Below are 26,633 nucleotides of genomic sequence, written 5' to 3' on the forward strand. Positions count from 1 at the left end.
TTTAAATTGCAAACGTGTTTTTTTTTGTGTGTGTTCCACAAAAAAAAATCACTAAAATTACAAAAAAAAAGTTTCCTTTAAGTAAAAAAAAAAAAATACTGCTATTTAATGTATTTTGAAAATTGTTGATGACCGTGACAGTGTTGGCGATGACAGCTGTGGTGGTAATAAGCATGACTGTCATGAAGTGTGTGGTGTGACATGGTCCTATAATCAAACACATGAAAGAAAATCTTCATTTGACCTACGGCCTGATTCACACACTCACGCAAAACATTATTCTAATAACCCTTTTGGTGTGGCAGTGGCATAAACATATCCAAATTGCAAATTAAATGAGTACCTTAAATGAGTCATTCAGTTTCAGGCGAAGACAAATCATATCAGCTGAATCTTGTAATGCACTTCACACCTACAAGGGAAAATAAGTCAGAAAAGCATGTGTCAAATAAAAACTTCAATTAGCTGACCCAGTACATAAAATATAAAGAATCAGAAATGCTTGATACATTTTATAGTTTTATACCCTGAAATTGAAATGGGATTATATTTTATGAATCTACGCAAAATACCCCATAAGATTGAAGTGAAAGGTTTGGGGGTTTTTTTAATTAAAAAAAGTTTTTTAAAAAGTTTGCAGAATTATAAAAAAGATAAAATGATTTTTAAAATTGCTCTAAAATCTATTTTCTTTGTTAATTACTTTTTATTTGTTCAATTTTTAACCAAGACAAATAACAGCAATGCTTTGGGAATGAAGAAAAGGAAAAAAGCAAGTCACCATTTTTACAGATTAAATATGGCTTAGACTGACATACAAAAATAGTCAGGTCATTAAATTCTTAGCAAAAACTACTGTATAGTAGCTGACCAGTTATTGATTTTTCGAGGTGTTGTCTAATGAAAGCTGGCTGTAGCATGCTCCAAAATTTAAAACATCGAAGCAATAGGAATGCCAGACAGATGACAAGAGAATATCTGGTTCAAACCAAAATGTTAATTTCAAAATGTTCTTTTTGATAGCAGTCAATGCTGCCATTAATACCGTTTCTGCTGTAGACTGAGCGTTATATCAGTGTCATCTGCTTCTAAAAGAAAACCTGCGCATAAAGGAATATCAACCATTAAAAATTTTTAAAGTACTTTTACTGCATAATTCCAAAACCTCATGATGGATGGGTGTTCCAATCCCCAGCAGAGCCTGTGTGACATTTATTACAAATGTTGTCATTAGACAGCTTCATCAAGTAAGGTCTGTACAGTGTTACATAGACCCTGTAAGTGAACTTAAAATGTATTAACTAATGAGCCAGTTGGGGTGGGGGGTTGGGTGGATGACACCATCACCACATTGAAGCATGGTGGTGGCAGCTTTCTGTTGTGGGAATGTCTTTCATTAGCAGGGACAAGGAAACTGGTCATGATTAAAGGCAATATGGATGGATCCAAATACATGGCAATCCGAAAAGCAATATTTATGCATCCAACCAAAAATCTGCATTTTTAGATTAACATTTATTTCACTCAATAAAATATTTTGCAGCTTGCAATATTAGACATATTGTGTAAATGAAATAGTAATTCCAGATTGTAACACTATAAATTGTGGAAAGGTTCAACAGGGTGAATACTTGTGCAAGGTACGATAGATAGATAGATAGATAGATAGATAGATAGATAGATAGATAGATAGATAGATAGATAGATAGATAGATAGATAGATAGATTGATGGTTGAAACAGCATGAAATATATAATAGTACGACAGTCTTTGTCATCCACTGTTAAAAATAAAAACTGACATAGATGAGCTATATTGGTTCCCTAAAGAACCTTTAATCCATAATTCTGTCACTATTTATGCTCTTGCCACAACAACAACATTATTTTCCCACCATGAAGAACCTATAACTGGTCATGGTGGTCTTTTTTTTTTAAGTTCTCTGTGACAGCTACTAAAACGGTTAAAGATCCATCAAACAAAAGGGTCTTTATTTTAAATGTGAAGTATTACCACAATCAGTGAAGGTTTTTTAATCTAAATTCTTTCTAATAAATAAGCCTAATACTACTACTACTTCTTCTTCTTCGTCATCATATTGGATTTATATTCATACTTATATGGATTTTAGTGTGAATCTTTGTAACAAATTATTGGAGCATCTGTTGGATTAACTAAAGCATAGGTTACGTACTCTTGCCATTGAAACTTGTGTTCAATAAATCACATATAAATGTTGTCTCCTTTGGATTCAGATAGTTTATTATATTACGAATTATTGTGCACTGCAGTCTGATTTGGCGAGAAAGTTTCTGTAATAAATTCCTTAATTTGTTATTTTGAGACATAAAAAGTTCTATCAGAATTCAGTGAAAAATTCAGTGATTTAAGGATATGAAGCCATAAAGCTTTGACCTTCAGTAAGAATAGTAGCTAGAACTATTGTTGTGTTTTTTAAAAGAAATTATTTTAAGTAATATTTTGGTCTTAACTGCATAGACAAATAACATATTTATAACACTGACTCATTTTTGCCCCTTCAAAAAAGTCAAGTAGACTTTTCAGGTAGACTATAAATACAGATGGACACAAAGATCGCGCTGCATAATTTCCAAAGAAGCATCCAACTTCAGGTGAGTCAGAAAAAAAGCCATGCCTTTCCACTGTTGCCTAATCCAAATTTGTTTGCAAGTTTAAAAATAACTACAACGTTAGATAAATAATGAGATGAGATAGTGGACTCAAATGCATTTTATTTATTTATAGCAATTCTATTTCACAACTGACGGAAGGTCTACCTCTTTAGCGACAGTGGAAATAGATGTAAAATGATAAAAAATATTTTACGTCTCATACATTTTATGAGATGGCATTTGGAAGGAGGAAGATTAGTTGGTAATGATAGCAGTTATTCTGGGGGGAAAAAAAGCCAAACATTCAACTAGAAATAAAATGATTGCAGCATTCTTTTACCTACAGAAGCAAGTGTATAAATGATGAAATTTACCTAGAATTAATGAATGTTATTTTGATGCAACAAAATGCATTGATATTTATAATGTTATTTATATTGATAATCTTGTTTGATCTTGTTTTTCAGATATGAACATCTAACTTAGATAACAGAGGTTAGGGTGTATTTTTCCATTTACGTGTTTCTTAACCACATAAAGAGCGCGCGTAAGTTCTGAACACCTAGACATGCCTCAGGTACACAAGAGTTTGACATGGAACACTGTAGTCTTTTGAAGTGATGCATTTACTTGTCTTTTAAAGTCGACAAAAAGGATCACATTCTAAGTGGATCATTGACTATGGCCTTCATTGTGAAGCTTTAACAACTTAAGATTTTAACTCGTTTTAATTTATTCTGTTCAACAAGCAAAAGACAGGAAGAGAACAGGAGGTGCAAAAAAGTATAAAGGCGTCTGTACTTGAGCAGGTATTTGCTTTCTGAAACAACATAATAAATCATTTCATTAAAGCTTCAACTGTGAACTACAGTTTCGACTTGTGTAGCTTGTGATTGTTTCAGTGATTTTTTTTAATGCTTTGTAGGTGTGTTTATTTCAATTGTAATAATATACATAACCTTATTTTGTGTGTTTATTCATTAAATATCAAGCCAAAACATGCATTTTTCTACACTGCAACAAATAAATTGCACGCTTAAAAATTATATAGACATACAGTATATAGGGAAGGTTCTTTGATGGGAAACTGAGTTGTTGTCGTTGGTGTTGTTGATGATGTTGTTGTTGTGCGTGCATGCATGCATGTCGTGTAGTTTGTCTTGTGGTTCCTATGTGACAACTGAATGACTGAATTTACTTCTAGATCATTGAAGATACTGTTTTAACTCTTTTCTATTCTTTTTATTAATCAAAAAACCTTTGAAAACTTTATTTTGGGACATCAGCTTTAAAGTTTCTGTACAAAGTTCACCGTTTATATGAAAATTGAAAGTTGTAGGAATGCATGTGTTGGTGGTTATGAATAGTCATAATGCTGCTTTGTGTTATATCTCAGTTTATATTTTTCATATTGTATATGGCTTAGTGCATATAGGCCTGAAAATGAGAAACTCCCAAAAAGAGTTGTGCTCAGATAGGACTGTTTTGTTGTTTCTATAAACAACATGTGGTAGAATGAGTGGTCGATAGAAACTAATTCCAGGATAGATTTTTTTACTAGTTTGATGCACTTTGAAGAGCTTTGTGGGAGAGTGGTTTGTAATAACGAAACGTTCCATGGTTTAAATACAAAAGAAGCATCATTTTTGGCAGTGAGTAATTTTCCATTTCTGTGAAGTTATGCCAAAAAAGCTTTACAGCAATTTGTGTATTCACAAGCCAATATTATACAGCACTAAAGTAGCTATAGACTGAAGTATTGCTGTACATTTTAGAGACATAAAGTTGGCCGTTGTAGCGTTAAACACATTGTTTTTTCTTGTATAGTGTGATCGTGCCTGCTGATTGTTACGCAATTATTTTATTTCATGTGTGGTTAATATTTCAAAGATTAGATATACACATTGACACACTTCAACTGCAGCTACTTTATATTTAGTCCTGTGATTGCAACTAAAGTGGGTGGATTTTTTTTTTTACACAAGGATAACATCAGAAACCACAAAGATTGCAAACTTTCTCTTTCTATTTACCCATATCCTATTTCCTCTTCCTGGCCTGCTTATCTTGTGCATGGTTCTGCAAAATGCAAAGTGAGCGTACATGAATTTATATGTAAATGGTTATTCATCTTAGCATGTTTGTGTGGTGTTTATGGTTTTCTGAAAGGAGAAAGAGGTTGATGTGCTTTTCGAATAGAAGTGTGTTTGCTCTTTTGTTTTTTTCCTCTGAATTAAAATGTGTGAATCCGCCAAAACCCTGTAGGCCCTCACTTACTAACATCAAGTGTTTGTTTGACAGGTTTATTATGACAGCTTAACACTCTCATGAAGCTGTGCTTGTTATGCTCAGCTATTATTCTACTTTCGTGTCTTTGCTTCTCACCCTCATAATGTTAATGAAGGAAAGGGAAAAAACCCAGCAATGTTGTGGCTGGGTCAAGGAAAGTGTATTTAAATTTCGGCCTCTTTTCTCTTTTTTGAGGATTTCTGATTGTTTAATATGTAGCTAACAAAACTATAACGGTGAGGTTTTTATTCGAGGTAAAGCAAAGAAATAATTCTCAGTCCCTTGATATCGTCAAGATTATTTGGTTCAGTACCTGAGCTCCTCTCTGTCTAAATCTGATTTAGATTTAAGATAGAAATGAGGACTCAAGTGATGTCAAACGTTTTGCTACTGTTTTTCTGTTTCAGAGTTTTACAGTAGAAATGTCACAGTTTAACAGTCAGAGTGGAAGGACTGATGGTGTAAGGGATGGAGATGTTCCTCCAAATCTGAAAGAAGAGCAGGAGGATGAGAATTACATACCAAATCAGTGTGTTGCCTCACTCCGTTCCGAAGAAAACTCACCCTCTCAGGTAATCTCTAGTTGACCAAGTGAAACTCAGTTCACACCAAAGAACAGACCAGCTTAAAAATATTTGGATTTGGACTTTCCAGTCAAAAGTTGCTTTCTTCATTCTACATTGCTTATATTTCCCGATGTAAAATATCATCGAGCTTATCCACATGAAGCAGTTAATAGTCAATAATAGTCAGACACAATGCCCCTGCAATCTATCAGTTAATTAACAATTCACAACTCTGTGTGTGTGTGTGTGTGTGTGTGTGTGTGTGTGTGTGTGTGTGTGTGCGCGTGCGCGCGCCTTTGCAGAGTGCTGATAAAACAACACATACACTGCTAGAGCGTCAGAATCCTCAGCCAACCCAGAACAGACCATCTGTGCTCTGTTCCACCTCTCTGCTACCTCTGGGTCTGTACTGCAGCATCCAGTATTACGCATTTATAACTAAACAATCCATCCCAGTCTGCTCTGTACATCAAAGAATTATTATTATTTTTAAAATCATTGATAAGACATGACGGACAAAATATAGTTCGTTATAACTTTTAATCTGTACCTTTAATCTGTACAAATGGGCCTGAAACTGCATAAATTACTCATCATCCATCTCCTGCTCCTATTCTTTCACCAGAGCACACCAGTTTTTCTCAGCTCTCACCTAAAAATTGTGAGTCAGCAGTTAAAATCGGCAGAATGGAGAGCGAATTCAGTTCTAGTCAAGCACAAACTGATCAGCACAAAACCCCCAGCACTCACATGAACAGGTAAGAACAAAAGTAAAAACAGAGTTTTAGACTCATTTGAAATCACATACCTTGTATGAATTGAGCTTCGTTCTAATTTTGACACCTCTGGAGCTGACTTCTCTTGAAGAGTCTAAATACAGATGGGATTTTTTTGCTCAGCTCAGGTGTCGACTGAAATCCTACAGAACCAGTATGCAGTATGACAAGAAAAGTTCATGTCCAACTCCATAGCACATTGCATTAATGTACACTTATCACTTATCCACTTACGCAGCCTTTTCCACTCAAACATGATCAGCTCTCTGTTTGTCAATGGACGATGCCGCTGGCCTGATTGTGAGGAAACCTTCAAAGAGTATCCTGTTTTTCTGAAGTGAGTCTTCATCACTTTTTGGAGCATTTAAACCAAATATGTCAAATGTCTCTCTGCCATTCCTGTTGTGACTTTTTTTTTTTTTTAAATTGAAATAATTTTCCTTAAATTGTATAGACATCTGAACAACGGACACGGCTGGGGAGTAAAAACTATTGCACAGTGGAGGGTACAGGAAGAAAGGGTGCGCCAGATGGAGATTCAGGTAGATGAATATGAAGTAGCATTTAAATAAAAACAAATAAAATGTCCAGGTTACTGTTCAGGCAATGGGTAATTCAATGAGAAGCACATTAACACGTTACCTAAGAACAGTAATCATAAGTCTACTTGACACCTACATAGTCTAACTAACAAACCTACACAAGCATTTATAATACCTTCTCCGAATAGGCATCATCTGTTGAAATTTTGATCTCAAGCTGACGTTTGTTCGCTGTGGAAAATAATTCTGAATACATCAGCACCTTACTTTTTTACTTACTTACTTTTTTACATTCTGTTGCTGACTTACTTTGCTGTGCAATCTGTTATGTTGGTAGCTAAGAAAATACACTTGGCTCAACTAATAATGCCTTGTTCAGCCAAAACTCCTTCAGATCTATCTCACTGGCAAAGAAAAGAGAGATATACTGTCTATTGAACAGATGTAGCTAAAACTGAGTCAACTTTCAGTTCATCACAATTCAGTTAATGAATATAATTATATTGTGAAGACTCAAAAGGCGAATTTAATTATCCATCCATCGTCTGTAACCGCTTATCCTGTGCAGGGTCACGGGCAAGCTGGAGCCTATCCCAGCTGACTATGGGCGAGAGGCGGGGTACACCTTGGACAAGTCACCAGATCATCACAGGGCTGACACATAGGGACAAACAACCATTCACACTCACATTCACACCTACGGTCAACTTAGAGCCACCAATTAGACACCAATGCATGTCTTTGGACTGTGGGGGAAACCGGAGCACCTGGAGGAAACCCACACGGACACGGGGAGAACATGCAAACTCCACACAGAAAGGCCCCCATTGGCCGCTGGGCTCGAACCCAGAACCTTCTTGCTGTGAGGCAACAGCCGCCTCAAATTTAATCAGCTACTCAAAAAATTACTGCGAGTTGGCCTAGTGGTTAGCGTGTCCGCCTCTCGATCGGGAGACCGTGAGTTCTACTCACGGTCGGGTCATACGAAAGACCATCATAAAAATGGTACCTACTGCCATCTGGCAAGGCACGCTGCAATACAGATGTGAATGGGGTGTCAAACTCTCACGGTTACCAGAGGACTAGCCCCCCACTGTAACCTGAGCTATGTAGTAGGCAAGAGATTGAGGGCTATGGAAACGGAGATCGGCACTGCCCTGTACGTCACATGGCGTGAGAAGGACTTTGACTGATTGACTTAAAAAATTAATAAATGATTCGAGCAAATTGTCTCATTTTTAACAAAAAGGCAATGCTTTTAGCAGAAATGTAATATTTTGCAAACTTGCAAAATTGCTATTTTGTTATCCATAACAATAATCATGTGATATTTTTTTACTACGTTATTCATAGAGAAACAAGACCAAAGCACATTTTCAACAATTTGTTCAAAATATCATAACACATTCTGGGTTGGGTGGCACGGTGGTGTAGTGGTTAGCGCTGTCGCCGCACAGCAAGAAGGTCCGGGTTCGAGCCCCGTGGCCGGCGAGGGCCTTTCTGTGCGGAGTTTGCATGTTCTCCCTGTGTCCGCGTGGGTTTCCTCCGGGTGCTCCGGTTTCCCCCACAGTCCAAAGACATGCAGGTTAGGTTAACTGGTGACTCTAAATTGACCGTAGGTGTGAATGAGAGTGTGAATGGTTGTCTGTGTCTATGTGTCGGCCCTGTGATGACCTGGCGACTTGTCCAGGGTGTACCCCGCCTTTCGCCCGTAGTCAGCTGGGATAGGCTCCAGCTTGCCTGCGACCCTGTAGAACAGGATAAAGCGGCTAGAGATAATGAGATGAGATGAGACATTCTGGGTTTTTTCCTATTAACCTTCACAAAAATATGAATGTGTAAATAACATATGTTGTAATAAATCCATGACGCAATTCCACAGTTAAACAAGAAAATGCTGGATTGCATGAAGAACATAAAATGGATGACAGAAATAATAACAGAGCATTAATATGCTCAATACTTGACTCAGAAAACTACCAGTCAAACGTTAGCTGGTTAGTGTGGGCAAGTTGTATTTAAATGGCGTTACAAAGCATTTATTCAAACTCTGTTAAAATTCAAGAATGGGTAAAAAAAATGATTTTAGAAAGTTAACTTCACAGTTATTTGACACTTAACTGACAGGGATATTCAACCTCAGTAGCATGGGTGGCCAGCACAAGCAGATTCTGTAGATTTCACTTGTGTCTCCACTCACAATACTCTATCATTAAAATCACTGACTAATTGTTGTTCACAGAATTCAGGATGTCACATTTAATTCAGAAACTAATGAAGAATTTAGACCAGTTCCACCTAATCATGGAAAACATGTCAGACCAAAAATAGCAAACGTTGCTGTTTTTAATTAAAAATTGATCACATTGTTTGAATTAATTAATAATTGATCAAATTGTTTGAATTAATAATTGATCATAATTTACTTGATGAAAACTTTACTATTATATTTTTATTAGGAATTGTAAATCTATTTCATAGGCTTTTTACCATTCAGACAGTTGGTGGTGTTGCGTAGTTGTACTATGTTTCTGCTTTATGAAGTGTGTGTTGTGTGCCGGTCTGTCAGAGAGCAGCTCTGAGCTTATGTTTTGCTTATGATTAAGTCATGAGGGGATTATGGTGGTATCATGGAGGTGTAACACCATGTTTATGTGAAATGGATGGACAACTGTTTGAGATTTACTTTGTCCCAGATTCATCTGATACACATTGCACATTTTTTTAAGCTATTATAAACTAATTTATTGGATTATACTTGTAATAACACAATGATGGCGATTATGATTTTTTTTTCAAACTGACCAGGATATTGATTCTGATCCAGTGCAATACTGAAACAGATTCACTGTAAACTGTGTTTAAGCTTGTTCAGGAAAGAGAGAAGCTCCATGCCATGCAGCTCCATCTAAGACTGAGCGAACACCCAGTAAGATGAAACTCACTTCATTTCACACTCTCCTTTGGAAACTATTTATGATAAAACACCATACAAATGTTATAACCAGCATAAAATATCAGAATTAATAATTGATCATAATTTACTTGATAAACTTTACTATTATATTTTTATTAGGAATTGTAAATCTATTTCATAGGCTTTTTACCATTCAGACAGTTGGTGTTGTTGCATAGTTGTACTATGTTTCTGCTTTATGAAGTGTGTGTTGTGTGCCGCTCTGTCAGAGAGCAGCTCTAGGCTGGTGGAGTCCGCTGGCACTGCCTACACCCCCGTCTGAGGAGCCAGATGGAAGTGTTGAGTGGGCCATCGATACCACAGGACACCACGAATACTGGCCCACAGCCACCCCCCACCTACTGACAGGTAAAGCCTATTCACACACTGACATTCCCAGGGCTGTCAGATTCAATAATACACACATGTGCTTATATGCTAGTGGAGACCTTTTTTTATTTTTGCATTATTCGAATTAATTGAACTTAATTTCCAACCAACACTTGTGTGATGAAAAACATTTCTTCTTCTGCATTATAGATTTTGTCAACAGTATGGAATGCTACAAATATGTCAATATCAGACCACCGTATACATATGCTTTTCTCATTAGATGTGTAAGTAACCAATTTATGCAAATGATATATTCTATTATTCTATCCACATTCACTGGATATAAGCAATAAGCACTCTGATTGGCTACTTTACTACTAGGCTATCAGCTCATATACCGTGAGTAAAGGAAAACAAAATGGCTGAGCGTGTTGCTGAACCAACCTAGGACGAAATAAAAACTGTACTCGAAAACAAACCCCCCCCAAAAAATACAAAAAAAGCAACAAAATATGGAATAAAAGTATATGATAGTAAGAACATATCTTTTTTTATTTTTCAAGAATTATTATTATAGCATTTTTCACAAATTGCTACTGTCATTTCGCCGGTTTGTTTACATTCTAAATGGAAATTATTTTGTCGGACATTTTGTATAAAGTTATTTATCGAATTTGCAAAAAATAAAAATGCTCTATTTCTCAAAATCCAGTGAATGTGGAGAGAATAAAACAGTTATTCAACTCAATCTCATCGTACATGGCTTATAGCCGACTCGGTGCTACGTGCATCATCAGCTATCAGCTCACGTATGACTCGATTTCATGGAATAACTGTTAAATATTCTTTTTACTATATGTGTATATACATATTTATAACATTACTATATGCATTCATATATTTATTGCATCACTATACAATACTGTACAAAAGTCTTAGGCCCCCTGTTTTTTTTTCATACAAACTTTGTTATAGATTTCTATTTTATGACTTCTACATTATCGAGTCAGTACAAAAACATTGTAGAGTTCCAAACATTCGTTTTCCAGCACAACATGTTACAGGAAAAAAAAATGTTTGTATCTGAGCAGTATATTACATAAGAGAGCACTTTTCAGATTAAAAAAGAAAACATAATGAAGGCTGCTGGGTTTTGGTGCAAAATTAAGAAGCGAGTGTGACAAAGTGTCCAGAAGAACTGTGGCTGGTTCTGTAAGATGCTCAGTAAAACCTACAGCTCATTTCCTTATAAAACTGCACTCATTGGACCTGAGACTACTGTTTTGTTTTGTTTTTTAAAGCAAAGGGTTTCATCTCATCTCATTATCTCTAGCCGCTTTATCCTGTTACAAAGGGTCGTCTCACTCCAAATATTGACTTTGTTTCATTTATTATGGCTTACTGCTTTTTATAGTATTTTTTTTTTCATGTTGAAACATTTTATTTAATTATCTTTAAGCCATTTTTGGTCTACAGCATTTCTTTACACATGCCTAAGACTTTTGCACACTACTGTGCGTCTATATTTATTTATATTTGTGTCCTATTTATTTCATAGTCAATATTGGAGGCACCAGATAAGCAAAGAGCTCTGAATGAGATCTACAGCTGGTTCATTCAAAGGTTCTTTTACTTCCGTCACAACACTCCTACATGGAAGGTATTGTATCATGATGCACTTCAGGGTACCCAGCTAATATCTGCCATGATGTCGCGTGTCATTTTTTTTTCTTAAACTGGAAAATAAGTTTCTTATTGAAAACCCATGGATAAATATCAGATGTAGTTAAACTGTAGATCGAACTTTAGACCATGGTGAAGCATGGAACTGCCTGAAGTCATGGTTTAGGGATTTAGCCATTCAGAAGTGTGTGCCTTCCTGGCCTACAGCAGTTTGTGCAGGCTTTATTATTAGTCCAGACGCATAGACAATCCTCCTTCAACTCAGGCTTATCCATAGGTGATGCTTTAGCATGGTTTATAATATTCTCATCTGAATCTCAGTGAATCACAGTGCAGGACTCCCTTAAAGGTCATCACTTCTAATTCGCTGTGCAAGTGACATGAGTTTACTTATAATTACTGTACATGCGAGCTTGCAGCAGCCTGAATAAAACCGCAGCTTGACCTTTTAATCAGCGTTAGTTGCAGTAAATGAGTCACATCTGGCAACCTACAAACACAAATGACTGTTTAGCAAAATAGAAAAGAAGAGTTACCTGTGATGCAAACAGTTCATTTGCACTTGTAAAGAGTGCAGCTAACAATTGATTTATCTGTGTGTTTTAAAGTTTTAAACTGCCATAGAACTCTCATCTGGTGAATAAAACCATAGGCTTGCTGGTGCCTTGTTATATGCTTCTTTATATACATCCAAAATCTTAAAAGCCTTTTTTTTTTAAAAGCTTTTCGTACTGGCATCCATTTCGACAGCCTTTGTCTCAGGCGTGTGCAATTGCTGCCCAAGCATGAGCTCTGCCTATTTAACTGGCTCTTTTCTATAAGACAGAGGTATTGGCGATATTTTAAAATATATGATATACATTCACCAGCCACGTTATTAGCAACACCATACTGCTCCTCTCAGAGCAGCCTCAATTCTTTGTTGGCATGGATCCTTTTTTTGGCAAGAATTATTGGAAATGATCCTTTGAGATTCTGGTCCAGTCAAAGGATGCTCAATTCATATTAATAGGATTAATGTATGCCAAAAAACATCCCCCACAACCTTACACCACCACCAGACAGTGCCATGATGCAAAATTCTGGCGCTCCACCACAAGAGTGAGGGAGGAGGCCATATTGGGGTGGTGGGGGAATTAACAAGGGAGAAAATATATCACAAAATTGTCATTGACGTGCATATTGCAACACAAAGGGAAGAGAACTTTTTCTCTACCTTTCTGATTTTTAAGGCACCTAAGAGTACACAAAATATTCTCAACGTTAAATATAATCAAAACGTCCTTTTCTTCTTTGTGGTCCAGCTGCATTATAATTCAATTTCAGTTGTTCACTACACCGGGGGCCCCCCATCACAATGGGGCTCCCCCACAGTCAGTGATATTTGATGTGAACGTACTCTGAAGCTCTTGATTTTATGCACTGTACTATTTCCACATGATAGGCTGGTTGGATAATTGCATGAATGAGGAGCTGTTCTTAATAAAGTAGCCTGTGAGTGTATATCACAGTACATCATTACTGAATATGTAGATATACATGTAGATCAGTGGCGTGGCTTTCTTGTAGGCTCGGCAATATGCACTAGATGGCAGCAATGTCAAATCAAAATCATTCCACCATCATTTAAACACAAAAACACTTTTTTTCTATTTGTTTCTGTTTCTAATTGAATATTACACAGTTTCTTTTTTCTTGAAACTAATACTGTGAGCAGAACGCAGTCCGTCACAACCTCAGCCTTCATAAGTGCTTTGTGCGGGTGGATGGAGGAAAAGGCGCCGTGTGGACGGTGGATGAGAAGGAGTTTCAGAAGAGAAAGGGCCAGAGGTTTAACAGGTAGTGAGCCTTTTGCATACTTCATTACAATTCAGAATATAAAACACTTGATTAATGTGTTAACTTCATCATGATATTTCAGTTTATTATTCAACCATTCAATGCTGGCAATTATTTGGTAACGATGGGGAAATAATAGTTTAATATGCTACAGTTTGAATACCACTGTTAAATTCCTTTAAAGCTAGAGTAGGTAAAGTTGGAGAAACCAGCAAGAGTAAACTAGATTTTGAAAGTATTCAACCAAAAAAAAAAAAATCCTACCCCGTCCCTTCAGCCCTCCCTCTAAAATCACTCCTCCAAAACGCATGAACGCACACTGCCTGACTACTGCTGGAGGACAAGTCCACTGGGGGAGGGGGATCATGGCGCATCTAACAACTATTATCATAATGAATGTAAACAATGATCATGGCTATTTTTAGTACTCATAGCTGCCGACTAGCTTGCTAGCTTTAGCAGTACGTCTACAATATGTCTACCTAGCCTTGTGGAAGACTCCGGTCATGCGCACTGAGTGCATGGGCAGAGCATGTGCAGGTAGGTAGGTAGATGGGCAGATACATACATGTCAACCCCTTTGGGCGTCCACCTGTAGTATCAGAGGAAGAAATCCATAAAATCAACATAAAATCCTTATAGCCTTCGAATCGCTCCAAACTTTTATTTTGATGTACATTTGTACAATACACATTTACATTATATTTCGCCAGAACAATGACACCATTAAATGTCTCCTTCCATTCAGGAAGATACCGCCCGCCGTATCTCATTTTCTTTCTCGGTGTTCCCATTCTTTCACTCAGCAGACGCTATTCAAAATCTCTCAAGTGTAAACAATGTCGCTCTGCCCAATGAGAAAATCGTTCGAACAATGACCGTTTGTCGCGTTTAAATGCAGATCGTGCGCATGACCTGAACGAGCGAAGTCTCGCAGTCGCGATACTGCACGAGGCTTGAGGAATAAACATCCGGTTTCACATATACCCTGTCCACACTAGGGATTTTGTACTGATACGAAACTACTTTCGTACCGCAACACCTGTCCACACTAGCAAATATACCGGTACTGTAGCGGTATAACTGTATCGGTACGAAACCCACAAATGTATGGGTTTCGTACCGGTACAGTATCGGTACTGTAGCGCTTCGCTGTAGTGTGGACAGATGAAGCAGCTCTATATCGATACAAATATAATGCGCATGTGCAAAGTCACACACCTCAATCGATGTCTTCGCTGAATAAATAGTGAAGAACGGAGATTCGTTTTCTTTGTTTCTTTCTCAACTGCCTCGTGCGTTTTATACGATTCGACTGAATAAAAGAAATACAGACTGTACATTGACAACAAAAAGCACACACACGTTGTTTCATCCATACGGAAGCCGAGAGAGGCCCTTCATATTATCCTTTTTTTATTCACCTTGTTATCCCGAGATAACGACATAATTAATTCAGGATCTCGAGAAAACAACACAACTAATTCGAGATCTCGAGAAAACAAAACCGTTATTTCGAGATCTCGAGAAAACAAAACAATTATTCCGTGATCTCGAGAAAACAAAACAATTATTCCGTGATCTCGAGAAAACAAAACAATTATTTCATGATCTCGAGTAAACAGCTGAGAAATGGTTCATTCAGGTGCGCTAAGAGAAGTGTGATATGCTGACTTTGGGGCTATTTCTCATTCTGTATAGACGCAACTTTGGTCATTAGAATGTCTGGAATAATCGATCACCTAATAAGGCAATATTTTGATCAGGGGTTGACACAGGGAGAGATTGCATTAAGTCTTTTAATAAGGGATAATTTCAAAATTAGTCCGCGGCACCTCCGCAGAAGACTGGCCCGGCTTCGTCTCTACCGACGGAGATACAGTGATCCAGCTGAGATCATGAAATAATTGTTTTGTTTTCTCGAGATCACGGAATAATTGTTTTGTTTTCTCGAGATCACGGAATAATTGTTTTGTTTTCTCGAGATCTCGAAATAACGGATGCCATATAAAATATTCTCTGAAGGAAGTTACTCGGTAACCACGGAAACAATTTGCGCACACGCATTTCAACTACCGTGAAAGAAAACCACAAACATTTCTCGCTAGTGTGGACAGATACACTAAACTGTACCGGTATAGACCCTTTTCAGTCACGTGACCTTCGTAAACACGACTGCCATTTTGGACATGTAGTGGACTTCGGCTCGAATCAGTTTGAATGCAAGGAAGGTGACAAACGAAAAACATAAAAGAAAAATGAGTGAGATGCAGAAAACACCTTCACTATCCAGCGACGTAGGGCATTTACAGGGCGAGCAGAGGGAGAGGTATTTGCAAAAATTGAGGTTAGCAGGCTTAGAGAACGACGTTTACCTGCTTCCACCAGGATTGTTCACTGACGTACGGAAGTACACGAAGCCCTCGTCTTTACCTGACTTCGGCCCACATGATCTGTATACCTATGTCGTTAAAAACCCATCGCCATACACATACACGCCAACGTCTGAGGTTCCGGAGCGCGCTCCGGCTTGCTCCAGGAGTGCTCTGGCCGAGATTCCGGAGCGCGCTCCGGCTTGCTCCCCCTCAAATTAAGCAGCGCGCTCCGGAGCAAGCCGGAGCGCGCTGCTTAATTTGAGGGGGAGCAAGCCAGAGCGCGCTGCTTAATTTGAGGGGGAGCAAGCCGGAGCGCGCTGCTTAATTTGAGGGGGAGCAAGCCGGAGTGCGCTGCTTAATTTGAGGGGGAGCAAGCCAGAGCGCGCTGCTTAATTTGAGGGGGAGCAAGCCGGAGCGCGCTGCTTAATTTGAGGGGGAGCAAGCCGGAGCGCGCTGCTTAATTTGAGGGGGAGCAAGCCGGAGCGCGCTGCTTAATTTGAGGGGGAGCAAGCCGGAGCACGCTGCTTAATTTGAGGGGGAGCAAGCCGGAGCGCGCTGCTTAATTTGAGGGGGAGCAAGCCGGAGCGCGCTGCTTAATTTGAGGGGGAGCAAGCTGGAGCGCGCTCCAGAACCTCGGACGTTGGCTCCGGCAGCTATTTACACTGGATCCGGTGTAAATAACTGTCGGATCATAATTACAGTAAACTAGTAAATACAGTAAAGGAAAAACTTGAGACTGAAAGGTTTTAACAGTCATCCAAATGACTGAACGTACTGTAAACATTGCTACAGTAACATACTAGCTACTTGTTGACATTAGTTAGTCAACAATAGCTACTACAGAAGAACAAAGAGGTTACAATGGGTTATTTTAACCTATTTGGTTACACACTCGCCGCCACAGAATGTTAACAGCAATGTAATGCCTTTTCTGGCTAATTTTATTCGTCTTACCTCCAACAAAGTGGTCACTACACAAGCGTTGGTATGCCGAGGGCTGCCAATCTTTCCTGTTAATGGCCGCTATCCATCTTCTCCGTCGGGATCCGATAAAATGATAAACCTTGCCTTGTTTGTTGACGGTTACTACATCCAGGTGCACAACAATATAGTGGCATGATGGACGTCTTGCTGAAAGGAAAAACTTTCTTTGCTGCTGTTCCTCAATGTTGGCTGTGGTAAACTACTGGTAGTACATGTCCAAAATGGCGGCCGCGTTTGTCGTGACGTCACGTGAAAAGGGTCCATACTTTGTATCAATACAGTTATACCATTTTTGTACCGGTATAAGTGTGAACACAGCATTTGTCTGTGTTATCTACCCCTGCATACATGCTGTTCTTTGTCTATAAATCGAACTTTTGTATATTTTTGCGATGATCAGCTGACGATGTTCAAGTAAGATACACAAAATAAATTTAGGTCAGAAAATACTGAAAATCCATAAGACTTTGTTTATACGTCCGTACGCCCTTGAAATGAGCTAAAATCCGTATAATTTCCGGACAATCCGTATAGATTGACATGTATGCAGATAGGCTATCCAATCATTTCATTCAGACTGAAACGACTGGATGGGCTTTTTACAGCCCTGTGACTGCCACATGTAACAGATTTTTTTTTTTTTATTGTCAGAGCATTTGATTTATGAATTACTGTCAGGGTGTAAAGAGAATTTTAAAAATATAACAAAAATGTATCTAAAAATGACCGACCCTGCCTTTAAGTTTAACTGGGGAAGGGAAGTGACAAGATTTCATTTCAAATTGACTTCAGTTCAGCTTGGTTTGCTTTAATTGCTCTTTACTGGCTTGGCTCCTGATTCTTATGAATGAATTCTCACAGTCCCTCATCAACTCTGACACTACATGTCTGCATGACATGAGCAAATACAGTGTCATTGAATGGCTCATGCATCACTGAGTCGACTCTTTTAGTTGATCATTGGGAACCAATTCACATTTCTTAAGAACCTTTTACATAACGATGACAAGACAAATAGGCCCTGTGACTCTCACTGAAAAAGAATCAGTATTCACGATTCAGTTATGGCTAATAGCAGATCTCCCCGCACACGGAGCATATGGAGCAAAACTCCATACTTAAGAGAATATGGTAATCCATCAATTGGATTTTTGATGGCTTTTGTGACCGTACGACGTCCGCATGGGTGCAAGTATAACATTTTCAGAAACCTGAAAAGTCTGACAAGGTCAGACGTACATGGCGCAGCCATGCAGGGGGGGTTACAAAGGGGGGTGAGCCCCCCCTTAGGGCTCGAAAAAAAATGTAAATTACAAGTTAAAATGGTTGTCTCTCATGCAATCTCATGCAAACATTTATAATATTAATAGTTATATGATTTGCATATTCACATCAAATGTTTAATACATTTCATCAATTCATCTGAAATAACAATATTTCAAGTACAAGGCTTGATATTTCAAAACATCTAGCAACTACTAATTTAAATGTTGAAACAACCATTTTTAATATGCTTTTGCTGTGATACCTTTTTTACAATATATACACAGCTTGAGTTAAAATAAGAGGCCACATGTCTTGATGTCCTCAGAAACTCCTGGATTTGAGCAAATAACAAGATTCAGCTTTTTCCATATACAAAAATATCTATATTTTATAATCCATTACTGACTACAAATGAGTTTTCAACCTAACAACCACATTAGAAAAGATGATAAAAAAGCTAACAAACATATTTCAAGACCTACCTTACTTTTATTTAATAATTGAAAGGTAATCAAATGTCCAAAAAAACATGTTTATAAAAGCAGATACTTGTGATGAATAATTTCAATTCTAGAAGAAAGCACATTGCATTTGCACATCACACTATCAGATGACAATTTAAATCATCAATAAATGTTTTGAATTCACTAATTACTACATAGCACACAAATCAGAAAAGTGATTAGTCTCATCGGCGTGACTTTTAAGTCCCTTCTTCCCGCTGGAGCCGTACTTGATAGTTACAATACGCAACTCCCAGGACGTCCGGTTTTCTCAGCCATATTCCCCATTTGTCACCGTTTTTGTCACACTCGCTTAACCATTCCCATCTCCATTTATTTCTAGACATCTTTTCTAATTCTTTTGTATTGGAGCCTTCCGATAAAAACTTCATTTTGACATATTTTGATCAGCAACCAGAAGCAAAGCACGTGGATCTGTCGCAAGGGAGGGAAGCGAAATAAGGCTTATTATAAAAGCTGAAGTTTCATTGGACGGCAGTTAACCGTGAGCCAATCAAAAGCACCGTTCTAACTTGCACCAAAAGAAATGGCGACTCATGGGAATAGCTGTGTTGATTTGGTCGAACAACGTGCTACGTGCGTGAAACATGATATCACACATGTATAACACCGTGAAACAACGGGCTAGTCAGGACCGCTCATCGGTGAGTGGCGTATAAATTGAATGAGGTTTGTGGCGAAGAAGACGAGATGAAAAAATTAGTCTCGTGCAGAGACTGTACTGCAGTAACCCGGTAATACGCTGAGAGTGAGACAGTGAGAGGGCCACCCCTATACCCCCGAAAATCTCAACGGATTTACACGATTTGGAAAAATTACTTTTTCAGAACCGAAAAAACCGGAGCTTCCGGCACATGCCAGAAAACTTGCACCCATGCGTCCGTCCATACCGTATGTACGAACGATGTATGTGTATCACCACAGGGAACCCGATCGATAGTGCAAGGCAACGTATCTCATAAACACCTGACCACCAGACAACGAAATTAGTATCTTTATTTGCATAAGATAGATAGGTTTTTATCCAGCACTTATTTTTAATTTGCTTTTTAAAAAATAACATAGGATTATTTACTAACACATTTTATGGAAAATATTGAGGAATTTTTTTTTTTCCATCGCAGGCAACGTTTCTTTTCATTGTATGGCTTTTTTTACTGGAACGATTTCTTACTCTGCTCACTTGTGTAAACATGATTATTGTATATTTCAATAGCAATTATGAGCATCCTTCCTTAGTTTTAGATAATCTAAAACTACCACGGATCAATATCGATTAGTTCTTATGTCACATAATATTCAATCCTAACTATATACAGTAATGATGTAAAGTGAAAGTGCTGGTTCACTGCTGTCCACCAGGCACCCAGCAGAGTCACATCATAATAAATGTTGTGGTGTAGTTTCTGGCACATGGCATGTAGTGTCAAAGAAAGGAATAAATATGTATTCGTAACCGCGATGTGTATCTCCTTATTGGTATCACTGTCACAAGACAATGCAGCAATTTATTGATGTGAAATACATGACACAATTCAATGGTTCATATGCTATATTATTTTTTTCGCGGTCCAAATCCTGCACTCTGATTGGCTGGCGAGCGGGTCCATATCCTACGCTACGGACCCCAGTTACGGACCCCGGTTACGGACCTCTGGCGACTCACTCGTTCACAACAACAAACGTAGCATTTTTTGTCAACATTTATCTTTTTTTTTATAAGATTTATTTATAAGATTATCAAAAATCTTATAAATTTTTGCCAGCATTTCTCAGGAAAATAGCATTAATTTTACAGCATGGATAGCGATAATGACAGTGTTCACAGCGAAAGCGAGTTTTACTACCCTGAGGAAGAAGAAATAAAATAAAATATTTCAGGAGAAAGCTAAAAACCTCTAACTTGCTTACGCTGAGCAAAAACATGGCTGAATCCTGAATGACTCAATTTTGTATAAATAGGGGACTACATAGGCGACACAATGTAGGTTTTTTTTTCCTGCCATGGAAGTGCACTTGTATACCGAGGAGGAAGCAATTTGCATTACAGCCGTGAATGAGGATTCAAAATGGCGGCTCGGCTCGGTTTTCCCTTTCGGGTGCTCTCGTTTTCTGTTAGAATTTGGTAAAGAAAAGAATATATTATTTACCAGCTTAAGGTCGGTCCGTATGGTGAAATACCGTGACCTCGGCCTTGAATACTGACCTCGGCCCAGAGGGCCTCGCTCAGTACTTTCAAGACCTCGGTTACGGTATTTCACGATACAGACCTCCCAGCTGGTAAATAACATATATATATACATACATACACACACACACACACACACACACACACGCCACTTCATTAGGAACTTGTTCTTGATTCTAATGCTGCTTTTCCACTACAAACGCGGCTGAGTCGGGCTGAGCCGTGCCGTGCTGAGTTGGGCTGAGTCGAGCTGAGTGGGGCTGTTGGAGTTGCATTTCGACTACAACCGCGCTGAACCGTGCTGGCTGGAAGTGGGTGGACACATTGGGTGGAGTTAGCAAAAGTGGGTGGACGTCACGTGATGTCGTTAAGCGGCGCAAACAGTGACATCAGTGATCTTTTAAGCGGTAGTCTCACGACCCGGATAGTAAACAATAAACATGGAGGACATGGAGTCGTTAGTGTTGCTGGTCTTGGTTCTGTGGCTTGTTGTCACCGACAACGCCAACAGATACTGGCAAGAGCGTATAGATGAGGCGAGGCGCATAAGGTTCAGAAATTTTCGTAATTCGTAATTATTCTTCTTCTGGGTTTACAGTGTTTACAGATCCCAGCATGCTCGCGGGGCGTGTGTGGGCATGTGAGGACACTCCTCCTCACCAATCAGTGCACAGGGGAGTGTCTGCTCATGCCCCCAACCTCACTCGGCTCGGTTTGGCTCGCTTCAGCCCCACTCCAAAACCGTGCGAGTTTTGGGTGCTAAGCAGGGCTGAAGCGAGCTGAGTCGTGCTGCTCTGAGGTAGTCGAAACACGAGCCGTGTCGGGCTGAAGTGAGCTGAAGTGAGCTGAAAAAGGGTAGTGGAAAAGGGCCATAAGATTCCTGTTCTTGGTTGGCAGGAGTGGAACCCAATGTGGTCCTCTGCTGTTGCATGTTGAGATGCTTTTAAAAAGCCTCTTAACGCTTAAAGCATCTTAACTAGGAAAGAGAGTGTTCATTGTGATGCTTACTGTACCGTTTAACGATGATCTTTGACCTACGATGCTTTTGGGAAACCCACCCCTGACCATTTTCCTCTGACCTCTCCTGTCAACAAGGCGTTTCCACCCACAGAGCTGTCACTGACTCAGTGTTTTTTTTGTTTTTTGCACCATTCTGTGTAAACTCGAGAGACTGTTGTGTGTGAAAACCCCAGGAGATCAGCAGTTTCTGAAACACCTCAAACCAGTCCATCTGGCACCAACACCCATGCTACAGTGAAAGTCACAGAGATCACAATTTTCCCCATTCTGATGTTTGAAGTGAACATTAACTGAAGCTCTTGATTTGTATCTGCATGAGTTTATACATTTTGCTGCTGTCAAGGGATTGACTGATTAGAGACCTGCATAAAACAGGAGGGCAAGTTAAAAAGTACTGGAGCAAGGCCTTGGTTTGGAAACTCAGGTGCAGGACATTGACTAAGATCAGTATGTTTTTTTTTTTTTTTTAGGGATTCTTTGAAATGGATGGTTCATTTCTCTCATCCCCCCAAAGTGCCCTAAGATTTCCTGATTGCATCCAAAGAGAAGCTGTTTCACACAATGTTGCTGGGAGGTGATAGTTTTTTTTTTTAATTCTTCGTTTGTTTTAGCATAACAATCTGACCATATAAAGAGAAGAGAAGTCTGTTTCGGTCAACTAGAAGTAGTGATAGTTTCACTGATGAGATCTTGAAGTTCGTCACATGTATCTAGCATTTCCTATTGTAAAATTACAATAAACCAAATATGTGATTATTAAATCAGTTTCTGTACAATTATGAATTTCAAGCTGGAAATAGTCTTGTTCTACAAATTTTAAGCACTTATATTTAGAAAGAATCAAACATATGTGCTAATAGAATAAGAAAATGTAAAACTGAAAATTAGCATTTTGATATTATCAGCTAAGTATGCTCATATTCAAGATATATTCACTTGCTGTCTTTTTGTCTTTTTTTTTGCATTGTATTGTATTTTTTATACTTTATGCTATAGAGTTAACAGTAATCTTTTCCAGAGGATGTTTCATAACATTTCCTTACTCTTATTTTACAAGTGTAATTAAGGGTGAATATTATAAGAAGAGATATTCTCCTAAGCTTTCTAATTTTGTGATGTAATACTAAGATTTGTCAATATTTATTTGTCATCCTTGCATTATGTTTAAATACTGACATTCCAAAAGGAAGATTGTCCTCAGGGTGCTCTGGAATCGTTCTTGCTGATGTTATGGCAGTGTTTTGCCAGAAGAGGGGACTAACAGTGGGCTTGGTGTGTTTGGGCGTGGTAACCTCTTCCCCTTGGAGCACATTCATACCCAGACACAGATGTACATCAGATAGATATAGAAATATGGGTCAGACAAAATAAATAAAAATAAAAAAAGTATTGTTTATATTCAGCAGTCAGGAGATTTGTGTTTTAAGTCATGGCTATAATTTATAATGAAACTGTATAGGTATGTTTTGTTAATTGCCATCGATAGATGGAATATCTTAATTACATTAATTAGATACTTTATTGCCTTCTTTAGCAACTGAGCAACAGGAAGTACATACATGATTGAAAGACATCAATAAGAATAAGTCATATATAAGTACAGTACAATCAATAGACCGTATATATAGATACACACAATATACATCCAGGTCCATGTTGTATTAAGTGTATTGGCCAATAAAAAATAGCAGACGAGCCAACCTACCGCAAAGTATAAATGAGTACAATACATCAATACCACATACTCTTGTATCGATACATGTTTATTTGCACATGTGCAAACATATAGGCACATGTGCATACATACATACAAACACACAAACCCAGATGTACATGTATGAAATTTTGGTGTGCTACTGTAACATAGGAATAATCAAAAGTGCAAAAATGTCTCATGTGATAACACAAAGGCTATGTAATCAAATAAAAATGTGAATAAAATGTACTTATTTTCTTACATTCCCAATCATTACAGCTAAAACTGAATAAAGGTTCAAAACTATATTATAGCACATACTCCTTCACAGCACACAGACATACAAACACACACATGCTTTTGTACTACAGTTAATCGGTGGGGTGTAAATAAACCCCTTTATCCCCACCCCTGTTTTGTCTTCCAGCATAGATGAAACGAGCACATCCCTCATGATTCCTCTGCGTGTGTCTCTGTGCATATCCTCCCCAGCCTCCTCAGTCCCCTAAGCCTTTTGTTCTAGTCAATTCCCACAATCACTACTGTGCACAGGCTAAAAAATCATTTCTTTCGTTCACTGTAGGGTTTTGATTTGAAAGACAGGCCGAAATGATTTAACTCCTAGTGCTATTGACGAAGCTCAAGGACATAAGAGACCTCAAATGTACTTGATAACATTTTTTCTACTATTAGACTTAATCAAGGTCAAGAATGCATGTCATAAATGTATTTTATAGCTGTAATTCTCCATGTCAACAGTTTTATCCTTGCCTAGTGTTATAAATGTTGTTTGCCTAGATCTGGTGATGAATTTTTCAAATTCACAAGGACAGGGTTTTTTTTGCCCCCCCCCCCCCCCCCCCCCATGGCCTTGAGATGAGCCTACAGATGTAACATGTCATAAAAGACAGCCGCAGGCACTGAATTTTCCTGCACCTCAATTATCCTCAGGGGCATTTCCTTTATAGAAATCAGCCTATTATATGGGCTTCTGGACAGCCTCACAAATCGTGACAGTCTTCTCACCTTGTCAGGTGCTTATTACATGTTCTTCCTGTAGCACCAACACTGGCTTCCTAACAGGTGTCTCAGCCCCCAGATCCTCTGTGTTGTATATCTGTGGCATTTTCATTATCCAACCTGGGATAGAAAAACAGTGGAAATACAGGATGTGGTATGTACTTTCTGACCTTGTTTATAGGTACGGAAAGTATTCTGCACTAAATGCATCATTGTTGGTTTTTTATACTCATAACTGTTGTGCCTAATGTCAGTGCTTTAGACATACAGTACTGTTCAAAAGTCTTAGGCACGTGTAAAGAAAGGCTGCAGACCAAAAATGGCTTAAAAAAATAATGAAATGAAATGTTTTAACATGGGCGGCACCGTGGTGTAGTGGTTAGCGCTGTCGCCTCACAGCAAGAAGGTCCGGGTTCGAGCCCCGTGGCCGGCGAGGGCCTTTCTGTGTGGAGTTTGCATGTTCTCCCCGTGTCTGCGTGGGTTTCCTCCGGGTGCTCCGGTTTCCCCCACAGTCCAAAGATATTGCAGGTTAGGTTAACTGGTGACTCTAAATTGACCGAAGGTGTGAGTGTGAATGGTTGTCTGTGTCTATGTGTCAGCCCTGTGATGACCTGGCGACTTGTCCAGGGTGTACCCCGCCTTTCGCCCGTAGTCAGCTGGGATAGGCTCCAGCTTGCCTGCGACCCTGTAGAACAGGATAAAACGGCTAGAGATAATGAGATGTTTTAACATTAAAAAATACTATAAACAGCAGTAAGCCATAATAAATGAAACAAAGTCAATATTTGGTGTGAGACGACCCTTTGCTTTAAAAAAAAAATCTATATATATATATAGTAGTCTCAGGTACAGTGAGTGCAGTTTGATAAGCTGTAGGTTTTACTGAGCATCTTACAGAACCAGCCACAGTTCTTCTGGACACTTTGACTGTCTCACTGGCTTCTTCATTTTGCTCCAAAACCCAGCAGCCTTCATTATGTTTTCTTTTTTAATCTGAAAAGTGCTCTCTTATGTAACATGCTGCTCAGGTACAAACCTTTTTTTTTCTGTAACATTTAATTCTGTGCTGTAAAATGAACGTTTGGAACTCTACAATGTTTTTGTACTGACTCGATAATGTAGAAGAAACCTGTAACAAAGTTTGTAAGAAAAAAAGATGCCTTTTGCACAGTACTGTATATGTGGTGGAAACTGTTATTAAGAGAATTTATCAGGATGTGCTGAAGCTGGTGTTGTCTGATGCATATTTATAAAGAAGTGATCATTTATTAAGGAAAAAACATGACGAGTCATGCTGTTATAGGAAAATAATCAGATGATGTGATGTTTTATTTTCCCAAAACAGCATGCCTTGAAGTGATAAGATTTCTCTTATTCTGCAGCAATATTACTGCTGAACGGTATTGATCCGTTTCCATTTCCGGTTGAGAGTACGCCGTGCGCGTTTTGGCTGCCGCTTCTCACCGGAGCTTTACATGTTTCTTTTTTTTCCCTTTTGTTTTTCTTTTTTGTGTTTGTGTAGTTTGATGTTTGTTTGTTTTTTTGTTTGAGTGTTTTGTCTGCCAGTTGTGGCGTAGCTCTGGACCCAGTTTTGGCATCGGTTCCCTTCAGGCCTTGGTGTGCCCTGGGTGATCCTGATGCGCTTCACTATGGACTGCAGTGAGCTCACTGCTCTTTTTAAACATCAGCGTTGTCCAGTGCTCTGTGCAGCGGTGCTTTAGTGCTTGGTGTGGTGTTCTGAGCAATGCTGCCCAGTGGTGTCGCGGTGGTTGTTAAGGTGGTTTGGGACATACCAGCGATCTGTGTGGCGGTGCTTCTGTGCTCGCTTTGTGGATCCATGGTGCGGTGTTCTGAGCGATGTTGCCCGGCGGCTGTGCAGGCGGTGTGGAATTTATCTTCATGTGCCTAGTGTTAGCTGCACCATTGGAATTACATCCTGACCC

The 26,633-nt window shown here is 38.7% G+C and overlaps 1 protein-coding gene across 4 annotated transcripts in view; it reads left to right on the plus strand.

Annotated features, from left to right (window-relative positions):
* The window catches only part of foxp3b (forkhead box P3b), a 70,239-nt gene extending 47,425 nt beyond the window's left edge, over window positions 1-22,814 (plus strand). The window contains exons 1-14 of one of the 4 annotated variants that reach the window (XM_060931968.1): window positions 2,616-2,633; window positions 3,101-3,210; window positions 3,383-3,442; window positions 5,330-5,494; window positions 5,791-5,890; window positions 6,114-6,246; window positions 6,503-6,601; window positions 6,719-6,806; window positions 9,673-9,735; window positions 9,993-10,131; window positions 10,303-10,379; window positions 11,654-11,755; window positions 13,496-13,617; window positions 22,445-22,814. In XM_060931968.1, coding sequence (XP_060787951.1) covers window positions 3,202-3,210; window positions 3,383-3,442; window positions 5,330-5,494; window positions 5,791-5,890; window positions 6,114-6,246; window positions 6,503-6,601; window positions 6,719-6,806; window positions 9,673-9,735; window positions 9,993-10,131; window positions 10,303-10,379; window positions 11,654-11,755; window positions 13,496-13,617; window positions 22,445-22,496 — 1,209 coding nt within the window. In that variant the 5' untranslated portion in view covers window positions 2,616-2,633; window positions 3,101-3,201 and the 3' untranslated portion in view covers window positions 22,497-22,814. Of the gene's footprint in view, window positions 1-2,615; window positions 2,634-3,100; window positions 3,211-3,382; window positions 3,443-5,329; window positions 5,495-5,790; window positions 5,891-6,113; window positions 6,247-6,502; window positions 6,602-6,718; window positions 6,807-9,672; window positions 9,736-9,992; window positions 10,132-10,302; window positions 10,380-11,653; window positions 11,756-13,495; window positions 13,618-22,444 lie in introns of those variants that run through there. The other 3 variants (XM_060931970.1, XM_060931969.1, XM_060931971.1) reach the window with 3 other exon arrangements.
* Window positions 22,815-26,633: the final 3,819 nt, after the last annotated feature.

Source organism: Neoarius graeffei, chromosome 10 (assembly GCF_027579695.1).
Source record: "Neoarius graeffei isolate fNeoGra1 chromosome 10, fNeoGra1.pri, whole genome shotgun sequence".
In the NCBI taxonomy this organism is placed as follows: Eukaryota; Metazoa; Chordata; class Actinopteri; order Siluriformes; family Ariidae; genus Neoarius; species Neoarius graeffei.